This window comes from Nematolebias whitei, chromosome 6 (assembly GCF_014905685.2).
Source record: "Nematolebias whitei isolate Nwh7 chromosome 6, NemWhi1, whole genome shotgun sequence".
Classification (NCBI taxonomy): domain Eukaryota; kingdom Metazoa; phylum Chordata; class Actinopteri; order Cyprinodontiformes; family Rivulidae; genus Nematolebias; species Nematolebias whitei.
Window position 1 is genome coordinate 47,420,505 of NC_056503.1, and position 20,627 is coordinate 47,441,131.

Sequence of the window (20,627 nt, forward strand, 5' to 3'; positions counted from 1 at the left end):
GGTTCTCTTCTCAAAGATGGCTTCCTTTACTCCTCTCAAGCCAACGTTCCTCTCTCAAGGATGAAGGTGTGCACACTCGAACACTGGTTTGAGAGAGGAGTAAAGAAGGAAGCCATCTTTGTGAAAATAACCCGTCTGTTGTTAAACGAGGCGGGGGTCTCAATGTTCAACTGTCCCCCTCTTACAGTGCTGTCATTGCAAGTATTACTCAGCCCTGTGAATAGCAAGTGGCCATCAGGGCACTAATGAGCAATTGTTAGGGCTCTAACGATCAGTTGTTCAGTGATGGTCCTACTTTAAATGTAAATAGCTAATTCTGGTTTTCAGCAGCGGACTGGTTGATCCACTTTGAGGAGGTGCTGTTTATAAGACTGAGTTTGATGCAGCTCTTCAAACTGAAGAAGTATTTTAGATAAAAGATGAAATGTTTCAACAAAAATAATCCGTCCAGTGGACCTGAATTAACCTGGTTAGATAAAGCAACGTTTGAGTCCTCTCTAAAAGCAGTCGTGTTGTGAGAACTTCAGCTGCCACAGGTTTTCTTCAGGGTTCTTCTAACCTGGTTCTGCTATCCTCACCAGGTCCAACATGATTCTGAAGGGGCAGAAACGCAAACTCACCCAGGAGGATGTGGAGGTTTCAGATAAGAGCGCCCCCCTCTGGGAGAGCCAGCGGCAGTTTGTCTTCTCCGTGTCGCTGAACAAGTACCAACGGAGCCAGGAGCTACCAGAACCAAGCCTGCGGCGGTCGGTTCTGATCGCTAACACTCTGCGACAGGTCGGTCTGGAAACGTGCAGGACGCCCCCTCTGGACGGGGAGGTGTCTCTGCCTTTGTTGGTGCCACAGGAGACGGAGAGAGAAGTCACTTCAGCTGGAGCCAGACATCAGTCTGTGGTGCCGGTTGATGATGCCTTCACTGATCCTGCTTGCTGCCCAGTCGTTTCTTTGAATTGCTTTCAAAATAACGCTGCAAGCAGATCTTTAACAAGCTGCCATTTGAGTGAAGCAAATGCCCCTGCGACTGCAGAAGAAGAAGATGGGGACTGGGGGTCGATGTCCACTGATTCAGATTTTTCCCTTTCAGCTGCGATTTCCTCCATTCTGACTGCTCTGGACTCTACTATGGACGTCGGCCCTCAGGCACCTCAACGGACACCTCTCAGGTCCTTGGAGAACCTGTCGGGGCCCTCTGAAGGAGGCGCAGCGTCGGCGAAACAGGAAATCAGAGATTACAGTTGGGATCATCAAGGAGAGGCCAAGGTGCAGGGGGGCATCGTGGAGGCGGTGAGGACCAGCCACACAGAGGATGTTACAATGGAGGATCTGTTCCAGGATATAGACACGTCCCAGCTGGCGAGGGACATGGGAGTGCTCGGACTCCGGAGCAGCGGAGGAGGATTCTCGGCTGCGGATGATCTCATTCGCTACATTCCGCCCCTCTCGCAGTCCACGTTCTCCTCGCACCCGTTCTCCATTTCTCTCGGCTCCAACCTGAAGTGTCTGCCTTCGTTCTCCTCCTTCAGCCCTCTGTCCTCGTCGCTGTCTCCACCGGGTTCTGCTTCGTTCTCCGGTCAAAGTCAAGTGAGGGAAGGACTCGAGTTGGAACAGCTAATGGAGATCCTGGTGGAGTCTTGATGGCTTCATCTCTATCACACAGGATGAATTATTTTCACTGAAACCACCCACTAAGTTAACACCTCTGTCAGAATTCATAAGGAAAATGGCCGACTCATCAAATACACTGTTTGTAACCTTTTTAATTTTTATATACATCATACAATCCTCCAAGAAGCAGCACATAATGGTGTTTAGATGATTGTATGAATGTTCTTGAAATGCGTAAAAGATTTGTGGCCGAGACAGAAGAGGTGCGTTAGGAAGTTGTTGTCTGGCAGCTTTTCAAAGTAATTTAAAGGTTTTTGTATTCACAGGTATAAAGGTGTGTATTAGTTGATACGTGCATGGATGGAAACTTGGAAAATCCATTTTCTCTGTGAGGAAACGGCCTAAAAAGATACAACTTAAAGACGTTATGTGTGTGTGTTAGTTTAATGTCTGTGGATATGAAGGGAAGTACAGCTGTGATTATCAGTGGAGCAGAGGACGGATCCACACTCCTAATGCGTTCGATCACCTTGAAGCCATCAACCTGTTGTCTCGGTGCTGTTCAGCTTCGGGACGCACGTGGAGCCCGTGGCTCACTGAAAAGCCTGTGATGTATCGTTGTGGTTGTAAATTTGTGTTTTTATAAAATACATTCGCAACCGCACACTTCCCTTCTTGTTCACGAAGAGAAAAACTCAAACTTTTTAAACTTTGATGTTTTGAACTCTTTTTGTTTTCTCACAGAAAATGTTCACTCCCAAGTTTTGTACACGACTGGACTTATTCAGGTGCATGACACACGTGAATGCACTTCAGTTTAAAATTTCAACTCTTGTAACCCCGTTTCCGTTTTGTTGCTGAACTGAAAGTCAAGTCGGTCAAAACTGAGGAGCAAGCAGAAAAACTTTTTTTTTAATCGCCAAGCAGTGAATCATGAGCGGATCAGCATTTTGTTAAAGTGACTCAGCGCGCTGGACCTGAGGCTCCGTCCTGCCTGCGTGATTCATGCAGCAAATGACACGTTTCCTGCGGTGGGGGGGTGGTTGGAAAGCAGCGCTACAACAGGTGGCGCCGGTCGTGTAGCGGCGTGAGAATCTGTCCTGACAGGTCGGACGTTGACGTTTGTTTTGGCTGGTGGAGAAAAGAAAACAGCCGAAACTTTTAATCTTACAGGTGAAAACATCTTCTGTGAAGACATCCGTTAACCTCATGTTCATTAAACGACCAGGAGCTCCTAGGAAATCTGTAGATTTTAGTTTTTAAATTTCACGTGTGTGTTCAGTTCATCATTGCCAAACCACATCAAGACTGAAAACTTGATGTTTAAAAAAAAGTTCTGCAGAGCTCCGAGCACAGGTTCATGTTTTTAATCGGGTTATTTTATACAGAACCTCTTGTGTTCATTGCAAAGTCTTGGAAGACCGAGCAAAAGAACCTGCACACACACCTATAAACGGTTGGCGTGTTCATAAATGAACAAACTAAGCCAACAACCGCGACGTCCGTGGAAGAGCCGTCCGGCTTTGACGACGTGTTGCTTCTGCGGTTTAGTTGAGTAAAGTGCAGGTGAAAGTTTGTTTACGTTGAGTGTGGACCCACATTTCAGACTTTCACCTCAAAACATCTGGAAAACTACCGGAGTAAACGCATCTGTTCAGGATCATCTTTGTTTGGGTTCATACTTTGCAGCAAGTACTTTAAAGGTTTTTCACAGGTCTGAGCTTTTAGCCACGTTGGCTCTGCAAACATTTCAGTTTTGGGTCGATTCGGCTCGTTTTGACGTTTTTTTTTTTTTGTGGTTTACGTTTGAATTATTGCACTTTTGCAACTAATATGCATCTGTAAGTTTCAATCATTGTGTAAACACGTTCTGTTATCGTTCGGCATTTCATTATTTTATCACCAGCTGCTGCAGAGGCTGTAACCTGCGGTTGTTGACGTGTAACAAGTGAAGGAAGCACAACCTGAGATTTCATGTTTCAGCTGAACGTTGCTTTCTATGCAGAGACTTCTTCTAATTCTCCGTCCTGAAGCCTCACAGTATTTATAAAAGGCTTACTTTGTAAACAAAAGGTCTTATTTAATGTCGTGCATACGGACAAATCACTAATTGCATATTAATATACCACCATGGTAGTTATTTCATGTACTTTTAAAGAATTGTTTTGAAACGGAGCAGAACGCCCTCAAAGTTTGCATTTACTTTTAGTATTTTCTACGAATATGATGCTCTTTATTTTTGGATGTTTTTAATAAAAACACAAGAACAGACCAGAGTACTTTTTTATTTATGTATACATTTTATTTATGTTTAACCTGCTGGCAGTTAATGGGTTTTAAAGAGTGCACGCAAAAAACATTGTGGCCGTTGTTGGGTGGAATTATTGGTAAAATAAAGTTTAACACAAATGGGAAAAGTCAAGAAGCTGTAGATCATGTTTTATCATCATGGGGAAAGTTCAACTTAAAATAAATAAGTAGTTTAGTATAAATAAGTACTTGTTAAATGTGTTAAAGGTTAACGTATTACTGTTAATGGGTGTGGGGTATTGGAGGGGGAGCACGGTGCAGCACGTTTTACAAGAAGCAATGAAAAAGGTTTCACAGACGGGGAATAAAATGCCAAAGGGCTGCCCGAAGTCTGCCTGAATAAAAAGGTTGGACTTCTAAAGACCCACATCATCAGTGATGGAGCATGAGGTCTGAAAGGCCCAAAGTTCAGAACACGCACCTTAAAGTGCTCATGCTCATGGAAAGCCGCTAAATAAAAGGAGCTTCAAAAAATAAGCCCAAGTGTTGGTTAAAAGACGAGCTGCAGCGTTTTGGACAGAAGCCACACCTGGAGCGGATTAAAGCAAGAAGTCAAGGTCAGGACAGTGACTTGACCTCGGCTGAAAGATGCAAGAGGAAGAAGATGGCCTTCTGCACAGAGGCTGCTGGTCAGCTGTCAGGTCCTCATCAAAAGGCGGAGTCGGTGTCCAGGAGCTCTGGACTGTTGGACATGGTGCTCCGGTCCTGAGTTAAGAGGAGCCGTCATCCACGATCAGTTCAAACCAGGTTCAGGGAAGAAGCTGCGTCCGACCAGAGGATGCTGCAGCTGCTGTGGTTCGGTGCAGCTCCAGATATGAGCGTTTTTTCAGTTCTGACGTGGTGGAGCCAAAAGGACTAGAGGGGGTGAAGTCATCACCTCCAAGTGATGCTGATCCATCTTTACACAAAGTGAAAACCTTTCAAGGTTTTTTCTGACAAGGTTTCGCCCTGCAAAGATTATTTTAGCTGCTATAAAAGAGCCTTCAAATCACAAAATGCACCCGGAGTGGATACTTTGGGAAACATGGACACCAACAGAAGACGTGTCCTCCATGTCCTAGATCAGGACTGTTCAACTAAACTGCTCAGGAACCGGACACCCAGCAGTTATTGTCATTAAGTTTGTTTTATGGTTTAAAATTGAGTTTTATTTAAAAATGAACTCATTGTTGGGTCGAACTGAGCTCAGTTGTGGACCTGATGTGGCCCCTGGGCCGTTAGTTGGATAGCCCTGTCCTAGATCGTGTTTTTGTGATCAAACTTGAGCTGGCAGCAGCCAAGACCTGATTCTATAGCCTCTCCTGATTTTCCAGGTTTACCTCCTTCACGTGCAGTAACAAAAAAAGTTTGATTTCTGTGTTCCAACTTCAAGTTAATACGACACTTCACACGCTCGTCTGCAAACTATTTTACCTCAAAGGCCAAGATGAGCAAAGACCGTGTTTAAACTTTGACCTTGATTTGTGACCTTGACCTCGGGCATTCAAGAGGTCTTTTGACGAGCGTATATGACCTTTGACTGATGAGGTTAAAGAGTCAGAGGGTCATTTTTAGAGACGCTCCACAGTGTTCAAGAACAGCATCTAATTCAGCTCAGGTTTGCTCTGTCCACATCGTTTGATTCAGTTTTATATTTTACTTTGATTCAATCAAACCAGCTTAATGTTAATTTCACATATCGCCTGTAAATAAAATGTCAATTTCACTGTTATATTTACAGGGAGACTCCAGCATCAACAGCTGCTGGCCTGCAATGTGCCGTGTATTAAAAGTGCCAAGCGCAGCCGTCAGTATCTCGCTGTAAATAATCAGCTTCACTGCACAGCATCACATTTATTCTGTAATATTCAAGCAGCCACAGCTACAAATTACTGAGTTATTATTGTACTTTATACGTTCTGTCTGGAACAGGTCCCTCTTGTAAAGGAGTCCCCGTGGCTCAATGAGGCTAGCCGGTATAAATAAAGGTTGAATGAATGAATTAAAGTAATTAAATGCCATGTTTCACCCATTGCATTATTCTCACAATTACAATTTATTAAAGGTTGCTTACGATGAACAGATTTACAGTGTAGGGATTTCCACCACAAAAGTTTAAACCATTCCCAGTTGTTAAATTTACAGTACATATGGGTCATAAAGTTATAATTTCAAAAGGTGAAATTGCTTTTCTGTAATGTTTTTACCGTAGTGGTGCGTTTTGAACTTCAGAAGTTATAATTCACGAGTTGTCGGCAGGATTTTACACAAAACTACAAGACGAGTTTGTTCAGAGTTTAGACACCATAAATAACTAACGTATTTTCTGACATATAGGTCGCAGTTTTTTTGCATAGATTGGTCAGTCCTGCGACTTATACGCTGAAGCAACTTGTACTTGTACTGGTCTTCACGATGCTTTTTTTGACTGATGGGGACTTATACTTCAGAGCGACTTATACGCCGAAAAATACGGTACATTTGTTATTTTTAAACAAGTTAAAAACCCATTTCCGCGTTTCACAAAATTAATTCTAATTTCATGGCAAAAACAAAAAAAGTTGGGCCACTTTCTCCGTGCACACGTCTGTAAAACATTAAAGAACAAAATTAACAAGAGAAACAACTTTATTAATAATATACAAGATTGTCAGGTACATGTTAAATTATAGTTACAAATATAAACGGCACAGATGTCAAATTACTCATTTGGCGAGATCTAAGAATTAAAGTATTATTTTACTGGTAAAGTGCATTTCGAGTGTTTTTCTGACCCCACGCAGGCTGTTTTTTACTAAATTAAGATAAACCCTTCAACTTTATTGTCATTTTGATCCTTTTCATTTGGACACCAGGGGGCAGCACCACAACAAGGAGCTGTTTTATTCTTTCACACAGGAAGTCTGACTGAATGAAGAGCACAGCTGTTTGACCTCTGAGTTTACAATTCACATCATTTTATTAAAGTCGTCCGGTCGTGTTTAGGAGCGCTTCACTTGCTTTTCGACGGCCTGCGATGGACACGAACACACATAAAATTATTTCAGCTAAAAACACTCGTTAAGTCTTAGAAACCAAAACTTGTGGTGCAAAAGTCCAAGCCGAGACCAAAGTGAAATAGGAAAAGAAGTCCAGTTTTTCTAGCGGTTTCTTGGAGCCGTGAGGCTGTAAACTACGGTTGCACCGGGGATGAAGAGGTAAAGCCCGAATCTGGAAACGTCTCGTATTACATCACATCCTCTTCCCAGGATGTTTTATGGAATTAAAAGGGTGGGAAGTTCAGATTCAGCCCACGGATCCTGGGGTTCGATCCCTCCTTACAGACTGAGGGACCACCAGAGGTAGAACGTTCGGCTTTTCCTCCAGCTCAGCTTCTGCTGATGGAGTTGTACGACGGGAAGGAGCCCGGGTCCAGGGGTTTGCTGGCGTCCTTGTCATTCGGGTACGGAGGAGGTGTCGGGTCAGCGTCCATGATGGTCTCCCGGTCATCCTCCAGCACGGAGTCCTCGCAGCGCGGCAGCTGCAGGAAGGTGGTCAGGCCGTGCAGGTCGGCCATCTTGTGGAAGGAGCGCAGCAGGAGGTACATCATCATCAGACCGGTGAACAGGTAGGCTGGAGGGAAGACGGAGACATGGGTCACAAAGGAGGATTACCGGAGACCGATATATTTCAGAAACCAAAGGAAATGCAAGAAAAATAAAAGGATTTCTTCCCAAATTGTGCACTCTCTGTTTTTAACGGTCGACTCTCATCTATGACTTCACAAAAAAAAAAAAAAAGCATCAAAAGCAGGAGCTGATGTTTGATTTATATCCACCTAATGCACGTGTCAAACTCGAGGTCCGCAGACCAAACCTGGACCATGTTAACAGCTTATCTGGACCCCAAAATGTTATTTAAATGCAAAATATTTTTGATCGTTTCTCATTTTGCTTAAAAAAAAATGATACATTGATTTTAGTGCAGCCCTCTCACGACAGTTTGCTAACTTTGAATCCAGACAAAAGGTTGGATTTATCAGTAATCTTTAATTATGATGTGGAAAGAGCAACACAGAAGGTCAAGGAGACCAATTAAACTCTTGCAGATGAACCTGCAACCACAAAAAGATGTTGGGCTTCTGACTGGAGTTGATACATCAACTAATAATGGCTCTTCAGCCAACTGGCTTGGACCCATTTTTTTTATTTTGGCTCACTTTTGTAACGGAGTTCGACTCCCCTGAAATGAGTAAAAGAGCAGAGAAGTGCCACCAAGCCTGCAGCCGAAGCCTGCAGCCGAAGCACGTAAACACTAAAATCTAAATTATTTAATGAAAGCCGACAGCTGCTGGAGTCTTAAAACTATAAAAATGATAAGCAAAGCACAAATAAAACCAATAAATAGACAAATGTGCTAAAAGACAGGACAGATGGACTGGAAAAACATGAATTGATTTTATCTACAGGGTCTGGAGGGCACATGAGGCTGCAGGTCAGACAGGTCTGCAGGAGTCTGTCCATTCGGGGCCTTTTGGGTCATCAGTAAAACTTTACAACAAACAGGAAGCTGAAGGAAAGACGTGTTCAGACGAGCTGCAGCGTTCTGGACTGCGGCTGGAGAGAAAAGCAGAGTTCAGAACCCGGATAACAGTCGGCTCTTCATGGGAGACCAGGTCTTAAAGAGACCAGTTCTGGTACTGTGACAGGACCTAAAGAGGCTGGTTAAATGAGACACTATCTCCAAACAGCTTCCCTCCTGAATGACTAGCTCGTATCTTTACTCGTTCAGATTGTTGCGTCTGCGGAGCAGCTGATGAGTTCAGACACTTCGACTGCTCAAACTCCAAAAGATTTGTTCTTCAGAAGGAATGCAGCTGCGCAGAAAGATCCTGAAACAGCACTTTAAGGGCTTCACATGACCAGTCACAGCTTTTAATGTCAACATTGCACAATTTTTGTTTTTTTGTTTTTAACACTCAAGATTTAAAACCTCAGTTTTCTACAAATAAAGTCGGATATTCACAGCAGAAATCCTTATATTCTCTTAGAGGTCAGAGGTCAAACTCAGAAGAAAATTTAAAAAGGAGCCAAATAAAATGTACATACATTTAGAATGAGATTAAGTTCAAATTTTTGTGTTTCATCGTTAATAAAAATCACCTAAAATAACAAGAAAGACGTTTAATGATATAGATGTCGTCGCCAAACTTATAACAGTAAAAAGCAGAACTAATGTACGGGTGGAACGACTGGTTTATTCATTTTGTGCTTTTAAAATAAAGTTGTTTGTAAAGGAGTCACACAAAGATGGAGGCCAGAGGCCGGCAGAATTTTAAGTTTCTACGTTTAAATCCATGTTTTTAAACTTTATTTATATGGATCTGTGATTGGAAAGTTAATTAAAAACAACAGTTAAAAATATTACACAGAAACTAGTTCAAAAACCTGTTCATCCGTTTATTAGTTTAAAAAAAGAAAAACCTAACCCCGAGCACTGAACAGCTGAAAATATTTTCCGTAGGAACTGGAACTGAGTTGCTAAAACCAAACAGCAAAAAGCACCTAAAAGTAGAACGACAGCTTAAAACTAAAAGTAGCTAAAAAAAGACGAGTCAACAAACGGTTATACAGCGATCTACAGCAACGCTCCAGACAAGCAAATACTTTAAACTTTGACCTTGATTTGTGACCTTGACCTTGGAGCTGGGGGGATGAGAAGTGTGGTCCGGACAAGAGAAAGTTTACGGACAGACAGAGGCTGAACCAGAAGGCATTTTAAAGAGAATGTTTAAGAGAATTAAGAGAGATCCATGTGTTTCTATGGAGAATATACACTGCGATAAGTGAAAAACCACCAAGTAGGAACAGTAGTAAATAGTAGTTTTGTTTTTTTATGCTTTTTAAAATTAAGGCATTTAAAGCCCTTCCAACACTTGCAATATTCTAAACAATGTTTCTAAACTCTTAAATGCTCTAAAAGAGCACAGCATGTCATGATTTCAGCTCCCTGCCTCCTCTGCAAGGGCTCTTGGCCACGCCCACTTCTCAGTTCTGCATGCAGAACAGCTGATCAGCTGCAGCAGGAAGTTTATCCTGCAGCTCTGGGCTGCACAAAGATGCAGCAGGTGGTAAAAAAATTTAAAGCAATTTATTTTAAATAAAAAAGTTTCATGCCGATCGTGCAGCTCATCCATTCACCAGTGTGTCATGTCCAATCTTATTTTGAAAAACCGCAATAGAGTGAGTCCGCGCTAAACGAACCACGAAATAACGAGGGACTCCTGCATCTGTAAATAAAGTTAAATATTTTAGAAAAGTATAAAAATAAACTCCCATAATTTTGATTTATGAACGGCTGAAATCACTCAAAGTCTGCAGAAGTATTTAGATTTTTAAAAAGACGTGCAGAAGAATAAAAAACAGGAAAGCCAAAGAGTCCACGCGGACTTGGCGTTAAAAGCCACGTCAGGCCAGCGTAACCTGGAATGTGCCACGTGGACGAGACGAGGTTCGTTTTCATAAAAAGGTGCAGATGAAGTCAAAGAGGGTTGGAGCTGCTCGCCCCGACGGGCGCAGCGAGGTGCTACTTCTCACATGGGAGGTGAGAACGAAGATGTTCTGCACAGAAACAGCCGACACCAGAGTCCACCTGACCACCGCTCTGTCTTCAGCTCTACCTGAACGTCTCAGCCTCTCTGCATCAGGGTTACAGGTGAATTCACCTGAACCTGCTCTCCTCTGAACTCTAATTTCAGATTTACTGGACTGATTAGTTTATACACACGCATCAGCACTTTTTTCTTCCCGGATCATTTATTATTTATAGGAACTTCTAAGAATATTAAGTTTTTAACATCAGGCATTTAGTTTCTGACAAGTTTAAAAGCCAAGCCAAGAATAAAAGCTTCTTTGCTAGGCTTGAGCTCAGTAAACAGCACTGATCCGAGCGTTCGGTTCCATAATGAGGCAACACCTTTTGACCAAACAGCTACTGGAGATAAAACAGAAGGTCCCGCAGACTTGCACTAATGTGAGCAAATTACATGAAAAGATACAAACACATTTAACTTGAACTCATCCATAAATTAGAATTAGAAACGAATTAGAAAATAAACGTGGCTGCAGTTTGTAGGCACAATCACCGAAAGAAAAAGTAATTTTAGTGAAGTTAATTTCCGCGATAACGCAGCGTAAAAGCTGAAACGAACAGATCAAAACACGTTCAGAGGAAACTGTTCATGAAAAGTGTGATCTCACCTCGAGTCAGGTGAGCAGACATGGATAAAGGATGTAAGAGTTCAACTCACCCATCACAGCGACCTGATACAGAGCTCGGTACTTCTGACCCGGCTGAGATGCAGGAACAAAGTCCCCCAGTCCGATGGTGCACAGGGAGATGAAACAGAAGTAGATGCCGTCCAAGAACGTCCAGGACACCTCCACCACGCTGAACACGGCTGCCGGCACCAAGAAGAAGCAGAGCACCACCAGAACCAGCAGCAGCAGGAAGTGCAGCACGGTGGCGGGCCGAGGCTTCATGCCCGAGCGCTGCAGGAGGCAGATGGGAGTCAGGACCAGGGGGTGCATGACCCGCTGCACGCAGGCCGTCAGCACCAGCATGGTGAAGGGAACGCCGATCAGGGCGTAGATGATGGAGAAGGCTTTCCCAGCGTCGGACAGAGGAGCGGGGTGACCGTACCCTGAGGATAGCAACACAAAACACGTTTCACACGTGTGTACAAAAAATGTAATTTCTTAAGTAGAACTCAGTTCAATACACCGGTTGCCCATAGTGAGAGGCGCCGAGCTGGTGTGGGTCTGCTTTGGGCCCCACGACTTGATGCCTGTGTGTTGGAGGTTTCTCCAGTAGATGAGATGAGAGAGTGGCTTCCCTGCACCTTCGGGTGGGGGGAAAGGCTCTGATTGTTTGTGCGTATGCGTCAAACGGCAGTTCAGAGAATCTGGCCTTCTTGGGAGTCCTTGGCGGAGGTGCTGGAAGGTGCGCCAGCTGGGGACTCCTTTATTCTGCTGGGGGACTTCAATGCCCATGTGGGTAATGACAGTGTGACCTGGAGTAGCGTGATTGGGAGGAACGGCCTCTCTGATATGAACCTGAATGATGTTCTGTTCTTGGACTTCTGCACTAGTCATAGTTTGTCCATCACAAACGCCATGTTTGAACATATTGAACATAAGGGTGTCCATAAGTGCACTTGGCACCAGGATGCCCTAGGATGTTGTGTTGGACGTTGTGGGTCTGTCTTGGTTGACACACCTTTGCCACATCGAGTGAACATCAGGGGCAGTGCCACTGGATTAGCTGGTTGTTCTCTTCAAAAAGGGGGACTGGAAGGTGTGCTCCAATTATAGTGGCATCACTCTCCTTAGCCTCCCTAGTAAGGTCTATTCAAGAATACTGGAGAAGAGTCAGATCGTTGGTCGAACTTCAGATCTAGGAGAAACAAAGCGGGTTCCATCCTGGCCGTGGAACACTGAACCAGCTCTTTACCCTCATTAGGTTCTTTGAGGGGTCATGGGAGTTTGCCCATCCAGTCTACATGTGTTTTGTGGACTTGGAGAATGCTTTTGACCGTGTTCCTAGAGGTGCACTGTGGGGGTGCTCCGTGAGGATTGGGGGCCCACTGTTACAGGCTGTGCAGTCTCTATACAAGCAGTGCAAGAGTTTGGTTCACATTGCTGGTAGTAAATCGAACCCCTTCAGGGTGGGAGTTGGACTCCACCAGGGCTGCCCATCGTCATCGATTCTGTTCATAACGTTTATGGACAGAATTTCTCGGTGCAGCCAGGGGGCAGAGAGAGTCCAGTTTGGTGGCCTCAGAATTCCATCTCTGCTCTTTGCAGATGATGTGGTCCTGTTGGCGTCATCGTGCTGTGATCTTCAGCTCTCACTGGAGCGGTTCACAGCCGAGTGTGAAGCAGCTGGGATGAGAATCAGCACCTCCAAATCTGAGGCCATGGTCCTCAATCGGAAAAAGGTGGATTGCCCTCTTCGGGTCGAGGGTGAGGTTCTGCCTCAAGTGGAGGAGTTCAAGTATCTCAGGGTTTTGTTCATGAGTGAGGCAAGAATGGAGCGTGAGATCAGATGGATTGGTGCAGCTTCTGTAGTATTGTGAACTCTGTGCCGGTCCGTTTTGGTGAAGAGAGCCGAGCTGCGAGGAGAAGATCTCCGTTTACTGGCCACTCTACGTTCCTAACCTCACCCGTGGTCCTGAACTCTGGTTAGCGTAGCGTTGCCAGCATGAACCAAATCTGTTACAACGGGCAGCCGTGGTAGAGTCCAGCTCCCACCCTGAAGGGGTCTGACTTACTGCCAGCAATAAGAACCAAACTCTCGCACCACTTGTATAGGGACCAAATGGCCCACATAGAGAATTGGAAACTAAATATTCTTTAAGACTGATTTTCAGGCTTCTTCTACCAGTAGATGTAGCACAGTTCATGTGCTTGATAAAAATGTATCCGAAACACCACAGAGAGTATGTCTTATATTTCTGAAAACTTCCCCTTATGACAATATATTTATTAATTAGCTTAATTATGCTAAACAAACCAACAAAGTCCATGCTCAATAATCCAGGTATACAATCCAACAATTTTCAGTCAGGTCATCTGGACAGTCTTTTTTTTTTTTGGTGCTGAAACGTTTCAACTTCCATCCAGAAGGCTTTATCAGTCAAGGAAGTCAATTTGACATGACTGTCTACAGACGAGGAAGAGGGCCGGCACCAGATGAGGGGGCGTACCAAAGAGACCATCTTAGCACCAACATAACTGGTTTTTCAACTTTGGAGTAAGCTGTTGGGGGAAGAATCAGTTTTGTGTTGTGCGTTTCCTTGACTGATGAAGCCTTCTGGATGGAAGGTGAAACGTTTCAGCACAAAAAAATAAAAAATAAAATAAACTGTCCAATACTGCTGCTGAAGTTATACTTTCTTTGAAATTATGGAGTTTGTCAACAAAGCTGCAGGTGATAATCTACCTGGACAGGAGTCAGATTAACTTTTGACTGGATTATCAGGTTAAAAAAGGTGAGAAACCTTTTAAAGCTCACCCATTACGTGTTCAGGTGAGGAGTTTAAAGCTCCCATGAATATTATTTTGTTTAACGACAAAGATTCCCCATAAAAACCAACAACATTTTCTTGCTTAGAGCCATGAGAAAACTACAAATAACTTTTAATCTTAAAGTAAAAAAAAAAAAAAATCAGCTGGATTTGTTTTGGCTGCTTCGTCAGTTTTAATCTGATGAGGGTCACAAGTCGGACTGCGACCCATCGACATCCTGGGCTTGTTTTTCTAAGGCTGTGTTCATCACTGGCTGAGGTGTCAATGATGGTGAGGCTCTAGTGTAGACGTCATGTGCTTATTTATCCAGAAGGTCAAACCTTTAGAGTCTTCATAAATTCTGCACAACCAAACACGTGCATGTAAATTACCACGGACGCGCCTAACATTTGTCCCCTCGGTGTAAAATGCGTCCCCACCGCAGCTGGGACAATGGACACGGATTACCATGAGCAGGATCCGTTTTAGCTCCACCTGCATCCTTCAGACCCAGTCAGTATGAAACCAGGTGGAATGTGTGCGCTTGTGACTGACGTACGCTCCAGAACAACAAAGGACTGAACAAAGGATGAGAACAGAAACCTGAGCCTCCAAACAGATTTCACCTTCACCGTAGCTTCAAACGGAAACATCACCCTGAAGCTTCACCCACCAACCGTTAACGACATTACTGTAACGGATGTTCAGGATCATCTGTAATAAAAACTGCACATCCTTTTTACAACCAACAGGAGAAATAAAACTATTTTTCAGCTATTTAAATGACATCACAGACTGATTCGGTTTGAGACGTTGACGTTTGCTCTCAGCCAATCAGAGACAAATTTCCTTTGAAGAACATGTTCAGGTCCGCTGGGTCGGCCTGAAGAGTTCAATATTTACCCAAGATAAACATTTTTAACAAGTCTTAGTGGTCACACATCCCTGCAGCCATGAACACATTTTAACTTCCTGAATTCATTTGTCAGAGCTGAGAACATCAAAGAGATGAGAATTAAACCAGCAGCTCCATCCAAGCATGATGCAGAGCAGCTTTAGACAGAGTGTTTCACTTTCAACAGTCAAGTGGTTCGTTTCCTCTCACTTCGGTCATCTGACCGCCTGTTTTCTTTCTGCTGCAACTTCGACTCCACAGCATCCAAACCCACAGAGTTCCACAAACTGGAACCAACTCGGAGTTGTAAATACACGCAGCACAAAGGCTGTGGTTGTTCTGCTCCAGGACAGGATTTGCATAGGACTGCAGAGACAGGATGATAATAAAAAGGAGCATCCTGTGGAGTTACACCTGTAAAACTGTAAGTTGTCACAATACTAATCGATTCCTTTGAAGTGCATTTATCTGCAAGTCCATTTTACAAACATCTGAAGTTCACGCCACCGTTCTACAGCAGCTTTGTGGTTTTTTTTCTTGCTTTTGTTTCTTATAGACAGAAAGATGGAATAAATTCTCCCTGGATGCACAATTTTGCACACCGGTCACCGAGTAAGCCGGACCAACAAACGCGCAACTCTTGGGACTAACTGTGAACTCGATTAAAACTATGGTATAAACTTAAAGAAACATCTCTGATTGCTCATTTGTTTTATTTATTTTGCGGTTGACAGAGAGTGATGTTTGAAAAGAAAAACATTTTACAAGATTTTAATTCAATTTAAAGTTATTTTGAATTTTAAGGTTAATAAAAGCCTCATCTTAAACAGATCTGTGGTCACGCTGCTAGAAACTTCTATTTTGGGTTATTTTTCTAGAAATGGCACAATTATTATTGCCTGCCATAAAAAGAGGAACGCAGGTTTTAATGTTTGTGCTCTGGCATCTTGGCGTTGGTCTGTGTTAGCAAAATACCTCAAGAACCGTTGAGTACATTTTATTTAAACGCTCAAGCAGCAAATATATATAAAAATAGAACTGGGCGTTTTCCTTTCCGATAATGACGAAATGAACCCAACTCGTCTGTGGGCTCTCCGAGTGGCACTTTGTTTGTCCTCAACATCCTGTTTCAACAGGAAGTACTTTAAGATGGAGGACAGAGGTGAAGATAAAGTTCACCTCAGATGTTTTCTTTCTGCGAGTTACAAGTTTTACCAACGCCTGCAGCACAGACACACGTAGAGATTCTGTCGTCTGTCCGTCTTTACTCCTTAAATCTTGTGACATTATGCTGCAACTTAAGCCCAATATTCTCCAGATGACGGCTCAGATGCGTCTCATCAAGATACTGAACATGTTGAACAGCTGACATTAAAATTTTCTAAAAACAAAACATTAAACACGTTCAAGAACATAAGGCTAATAACTAATATGGTTGCAGCTTGGTAAAGCTGTAGGTCTTCAGAAAGCAGAAACGTCTCAGAGGAAGAGTTTGTCTTAAACTTAAACTCACCTGCTCCTAAACAACAACAACAACAATTTAAAATAAATTACACCCAATCCTCTGAGTGCAGCGTGTAGTTGTCCTCTCTGGGTTCCTTCTGTACCGCGACCCTGCGTCATGATGAAGGCTAATGAGGATGATGAGCTGTGTGTGAGTAACCAAAGGATGCATGTCTACAATTGATCAACTTCTGGAATAAACCCATTTCAAGATGGCTGCCACAGCTAACCGACCCCAGCGAACACAGAAACGACTGCACCACATCCCTACTCGTAGGGTTTTTAACCGCACTGGAAACTTCTCGTTTCACATCCGTCACAAGAAACCTGGACGAACTGGGACACGTGTCCACGTCCGACTGCTCCAAAATGTGAATATTAATTAAAAAAACATGGTGGAATCTAAGAGACGCAGTTTTAAACGGTTGATTTCCTAAAAAAAAAAAAAAAAAAGTGACCAACTGAGCAGTTCAGACAGAAATATAAAATACGTCTGAAGATAAAAGAAGACAGTGCAGTCTTGTTTGTTTTAATTAACAAAAAGACGGCTTTACTACGAATTTAATGGGCAGTTTCCCTGAGAAGACAGACGGTCTGCTCAGCTGGGAAAAGTTTCCTTAAAAGTAAGATCTGCTCCGCTCTCAAGAGGAACGTCACAGGAAATAAAGCGATGTGGTTGTGGTGCTCCTTGTACATTCTGCAGACCTCCATCAGCCTGAGAGACAACACCACCTGCACTGGTTTGTTGGGTGTGGTGCACAGGTGATCAGAGCTGCAGATGTCTGGTGGATGTGAGACAAGGTGGTGGTGGGGTCCTCAGAGGATCTCCAGGAGTCAGAAGAACCGCTGACTGTGTGCTGTTGTTTCAAGAGGAGAGGTGGTGGGAACCATTCAGGAGACGAGAACTTCTGGGTTCAAGAACTTTTATATTTGTGTTTCAAGAGTTGGCAAAAAGGCCTTTTCCTACTCAGCTCCTGCACCTGGAGCACCTCGCAACAGGAACTGAAGTTGTCCGCCTTGATTTCTTTAAGGGGTTTCAAACATTTGATAATGTCAATAGAAAAATCAAAGCAGATATGATCTCGTTTTGATTATTTCACCCTGATTTATTGTTTGGTACACTACTTTTATTTTAACTGCATTTTTACTTGAGTTCATTGTTGTTGTTTACTCTTGTTGTCTGTACTTTATATGTTCTGTCTGGAACAGGTTCCTCTTGTAAATGAGTCCCCGTGGCTCAATGAAGCTAGCCTGAATAAATAAAGGTTGAATGAATGAAAAACAAGCATCCAGAGAAAAGTACATTTTGAGATTCGGGTATTTTTTATGTAAATCTTCAGAAAAGCAGAAGTGGAGCTTGTGTTTTGTTTCCCACAGCTGAACTTGTGTGCACTTCTTGATGAAAACCATCAAACAACATCTCTGCAGGAACTAAAACTCTTGGGCGGAATGTGCAGTGCGCCGTGCGTAAAACGCCCCCAGGTGAGGTTCGGCTGTCTGTGGACTCACCCACTGTGGTGACCAGAGTGTTGGCGAAGAACATGGAGGACGCCAGGTCCCAGTTGGACCTCCCCGACGAGTTCCTGAGGACGGACACGCCGAACTTGTTGGCCGACAGCACTTGGCTCAGGAAGCGCTCCAGGGACGCGGCGCTGACGCAGCTCTGGTTCAGGAAGTCGTCTTTCAGCGCGTCCATGTCCCGCCGCAGCTTGTCCTCCAGCGGCCGCTCGATGCTGGAGAACACGAGCGCTCCGAACAGCAGGTAGATGACGTAGAAGAGCACGAAGCCGGCGAGCAGCAGCCACGACTTCCCGACAGAATGCATGGCGCGTCCGAGGCGCGGAGCCGCTGCGTGCGAGCGTTTCAGCTGCTCTGTGGGTGTGAGGGGAGCGGATCAGAGGCCGTCCTAATGGAGCCAGAACCTCCCCTCCCTCTGCGTCCCCCACCCCCCAGTAAACAAAGGACCCGGGAGGCGTGTCCAACAGGTGCATCCCTGCGCCCGCAGGTGTTTCAGGTCGGGTCCAGCCACTTCTGCTCAGCTGCTCATACCAAAAATGTTTAGCTCATTCATGACGTGGCTGCTGCTGTTCCAACTTTAACTTTCACAATATTTAGCTATATTTAACCCATTCCTTACCTTGTTCTTTAACTTCTGTCTGTTTCAGTAAACTGGCTCAGTTTTTAATCTTCTGCTACTTTTAGCTTTTCACTGTCGTTGTACCTGCTTTAGTTACTCTTTTGTTACTTTTAGGTATAGGCTTTAGCTACTATAACCTTTTAGCTGCAGCATTCTGATTCGTGTAATTTTTAGCTACTTTTCTATTTGGTTAGTTATTTACTACTCTCTGCTTTTAGCTGCTCTTTTGTACTTGCATCATGTCTTTTGCTACTTTAGCTTGCTTCTTGTAACTTTTAGCTATCCCTTTGTTGCTTTTAGCTTTTTGCTATTTGTTTGCTCATAGTTAGCATTTAACTTTGAAATAGTTGTTTGCTACTTTTTGCTTTTATCAAGCCCTTTGCTATTCTTAGCTTCCAGCTATTTTTGATACTTTTAGCTAGCATTTTGCTACTTTTAGCTATCCTGGAGGTTTGTAAACTGTTGTAGCTCATGTTTTGGTTAAAGTTAAGTTTAAAAAAAGCTGATTTTAGCTTTTTTTGAACCTGACCTATGGTTGTTTGATCTGTTCGCTGAGTCATTTCCATCATCCAGTGCAGCAGAAGAAACAGGAAGTTAGTTACTTGTGAGTACATGACATTAGCATGTAAGACCTGAGCCAGTGTACTTATCTTAGTTTACGTCGTCCAGTTTGTGATAAATGTTTCAGTTGTTGTGAAAAGAGCAAAACAACAGCTGAAGGGAGAGAGATGCATAATCAAGACTGGAAACAGTTTCCTGCCTCACCGGTTTCTGACTGATTACTGACGCAAACCGTGCTGATTCATACAGAAACCACTCAGATCAGCATGTTTTATTTAGGGTCATGAGGCTGGTTAACTGAAACTGAAAATCATACTTGAGTGATTACATCTTAAAAGAATTCAGCGTGAATGCCAAGTGCTCAAGGACTTCTCTGTAGTTTCCTGAAGTAGCTGAAACTAAACTGTTGAAGCTAAAATAAGCAGAAGACTACACAAAAGGAGCAAAGCTCTAGCTACAAGCTAAAAAAAGAAAAACGCTGTCTAAAAGTGCCAAAACATTAGCTAAAAATGTGAAAACCGCTGCTAAAAGCTAAAAGTAGCAAAAGACTAGCTATAGGTTAACGTTAACAAAATGGTTGCTAGAAGGTAATAGCAGCAAAAGGCTAGCTAAAAGCTACTGGTTGGCGAGAGCAAAAAAACCCGGAAAAAGCTAGCCAAAAGCTAAAATTTGCAAAACGATGGTGAGAAGACAAAATAAAGCTAAATCTAACAAAAGGCTCCCTAATAGCTAAAAGTAGCAATGACTAGCTAGAAGAGTGACTAAAAATTAAATGTAGCAAAAGGATAGCTAAAATAGTAAAATGGTAGTTAGAAGTGTTGGAGAAAAATATTCTTTCTTTATCTCACTTACTGAAAAGGAACCACACTCGACAGGAAAGTTTTAACAGTTTTTACTTGCAAGAACAGATTTTCAGGACAGGTTACATACAGGAAGTACACACAGATATACAGGAAGTACACAGAGATATACAGGAAGTACACTCAGATATACAGGAAGTACACACAGATATACAGGAAGTACACACAGATATACAGGAAGTACACATGAAGACCAGACACGAGAATCTGCCATGGGCAGTGTGTGTGAAGCTTGTTCTTATAGTCTTATCAGTTCAGCCGAGCTCACGGACTCAGAGGAGTCCTTGAAGCAACAGCCGCAGCCTCACTCAGCTCCTCATCCAGCTCCTCATCCAGCTTTTTACTAACCCAAACACATGGTTCATGGACAAAGTTAACATTCACAGCCATAGTAGATAAAAACATCCATAATCTTTGACCAAAAATTCCCAAACAAGAAGCTGAAAGTAATAAAAGACCAGCTAAAAGCTAATGGTAGGTGAAAGCAAAAAATAGAAAAAGCTAGCCAAAAGCTAAAAGTTGCAAAAATGATAGTGAGAAGATAAAATAATGCAAGCTAAAACTAGCAAAAGGCTCCCTAAAAGCTAAAAGTAGCAAGGACTAGCTAGGGCCTAAAGTAGCTAAGAGTGGCTATATTAAATGTAGCAAAATGCTAGCTAAAAGTAACCAAATGGGTGCTAGAAGCTTAAATTTGCATAAGGCTAAAGCTAAAAGCTAAATGGAGTAAAATG

The 20,627-nt window shown here is 43.2% G+C and overlaps 2 protein-coding genes across 2 annotated transcripts; one reads left to right on the forward strand and one right to left on the reverse strand.

The window, feature by feature from the left end:
* The first annotated feature begins 588 nt into the window (after nt 1–588).
* On the forward strand, nt 589–2,084 carry sertad3 (SERTA domain containing 3). The gene has a single exon (XM_037678362.1). It carries the CDS (start codon nt 589–591, stop codon nt 1,633–1,635), a length of 1,047 nt encoding a protein of 348 aa, XP_037534290.1. The 3' UTR covers nt 1,636–2,084.
* A 4,357-nt stretch (nt 2,085–6,441) lies between these two features.
* kcnk6 (potassium channel, subfamily K, member 6) lies at nt 6,442–18,214 on the reverse strand. The gene is made up of 3 exons (XM_037678363.1): nt 17,848–18,214; nt 11,183–11,575; nt 6,442–7,506 (listed from the first exon to the last, which is right to left on the reverse strand). Exons 1-3 carry the CDS (start codon nt 18,161–18,163, stop codon nt 7,262–7,264), a joined length of 954 nt encoding a protein of 317 aa, XP_037534291.1. The 5' UTR covers nt 18,164–18,214; the 3' UTR covers nt 6,442–7,261.
* Between the last annotated feature and the right edge of the window lie 2,413 nt (nt 18,215–20,627).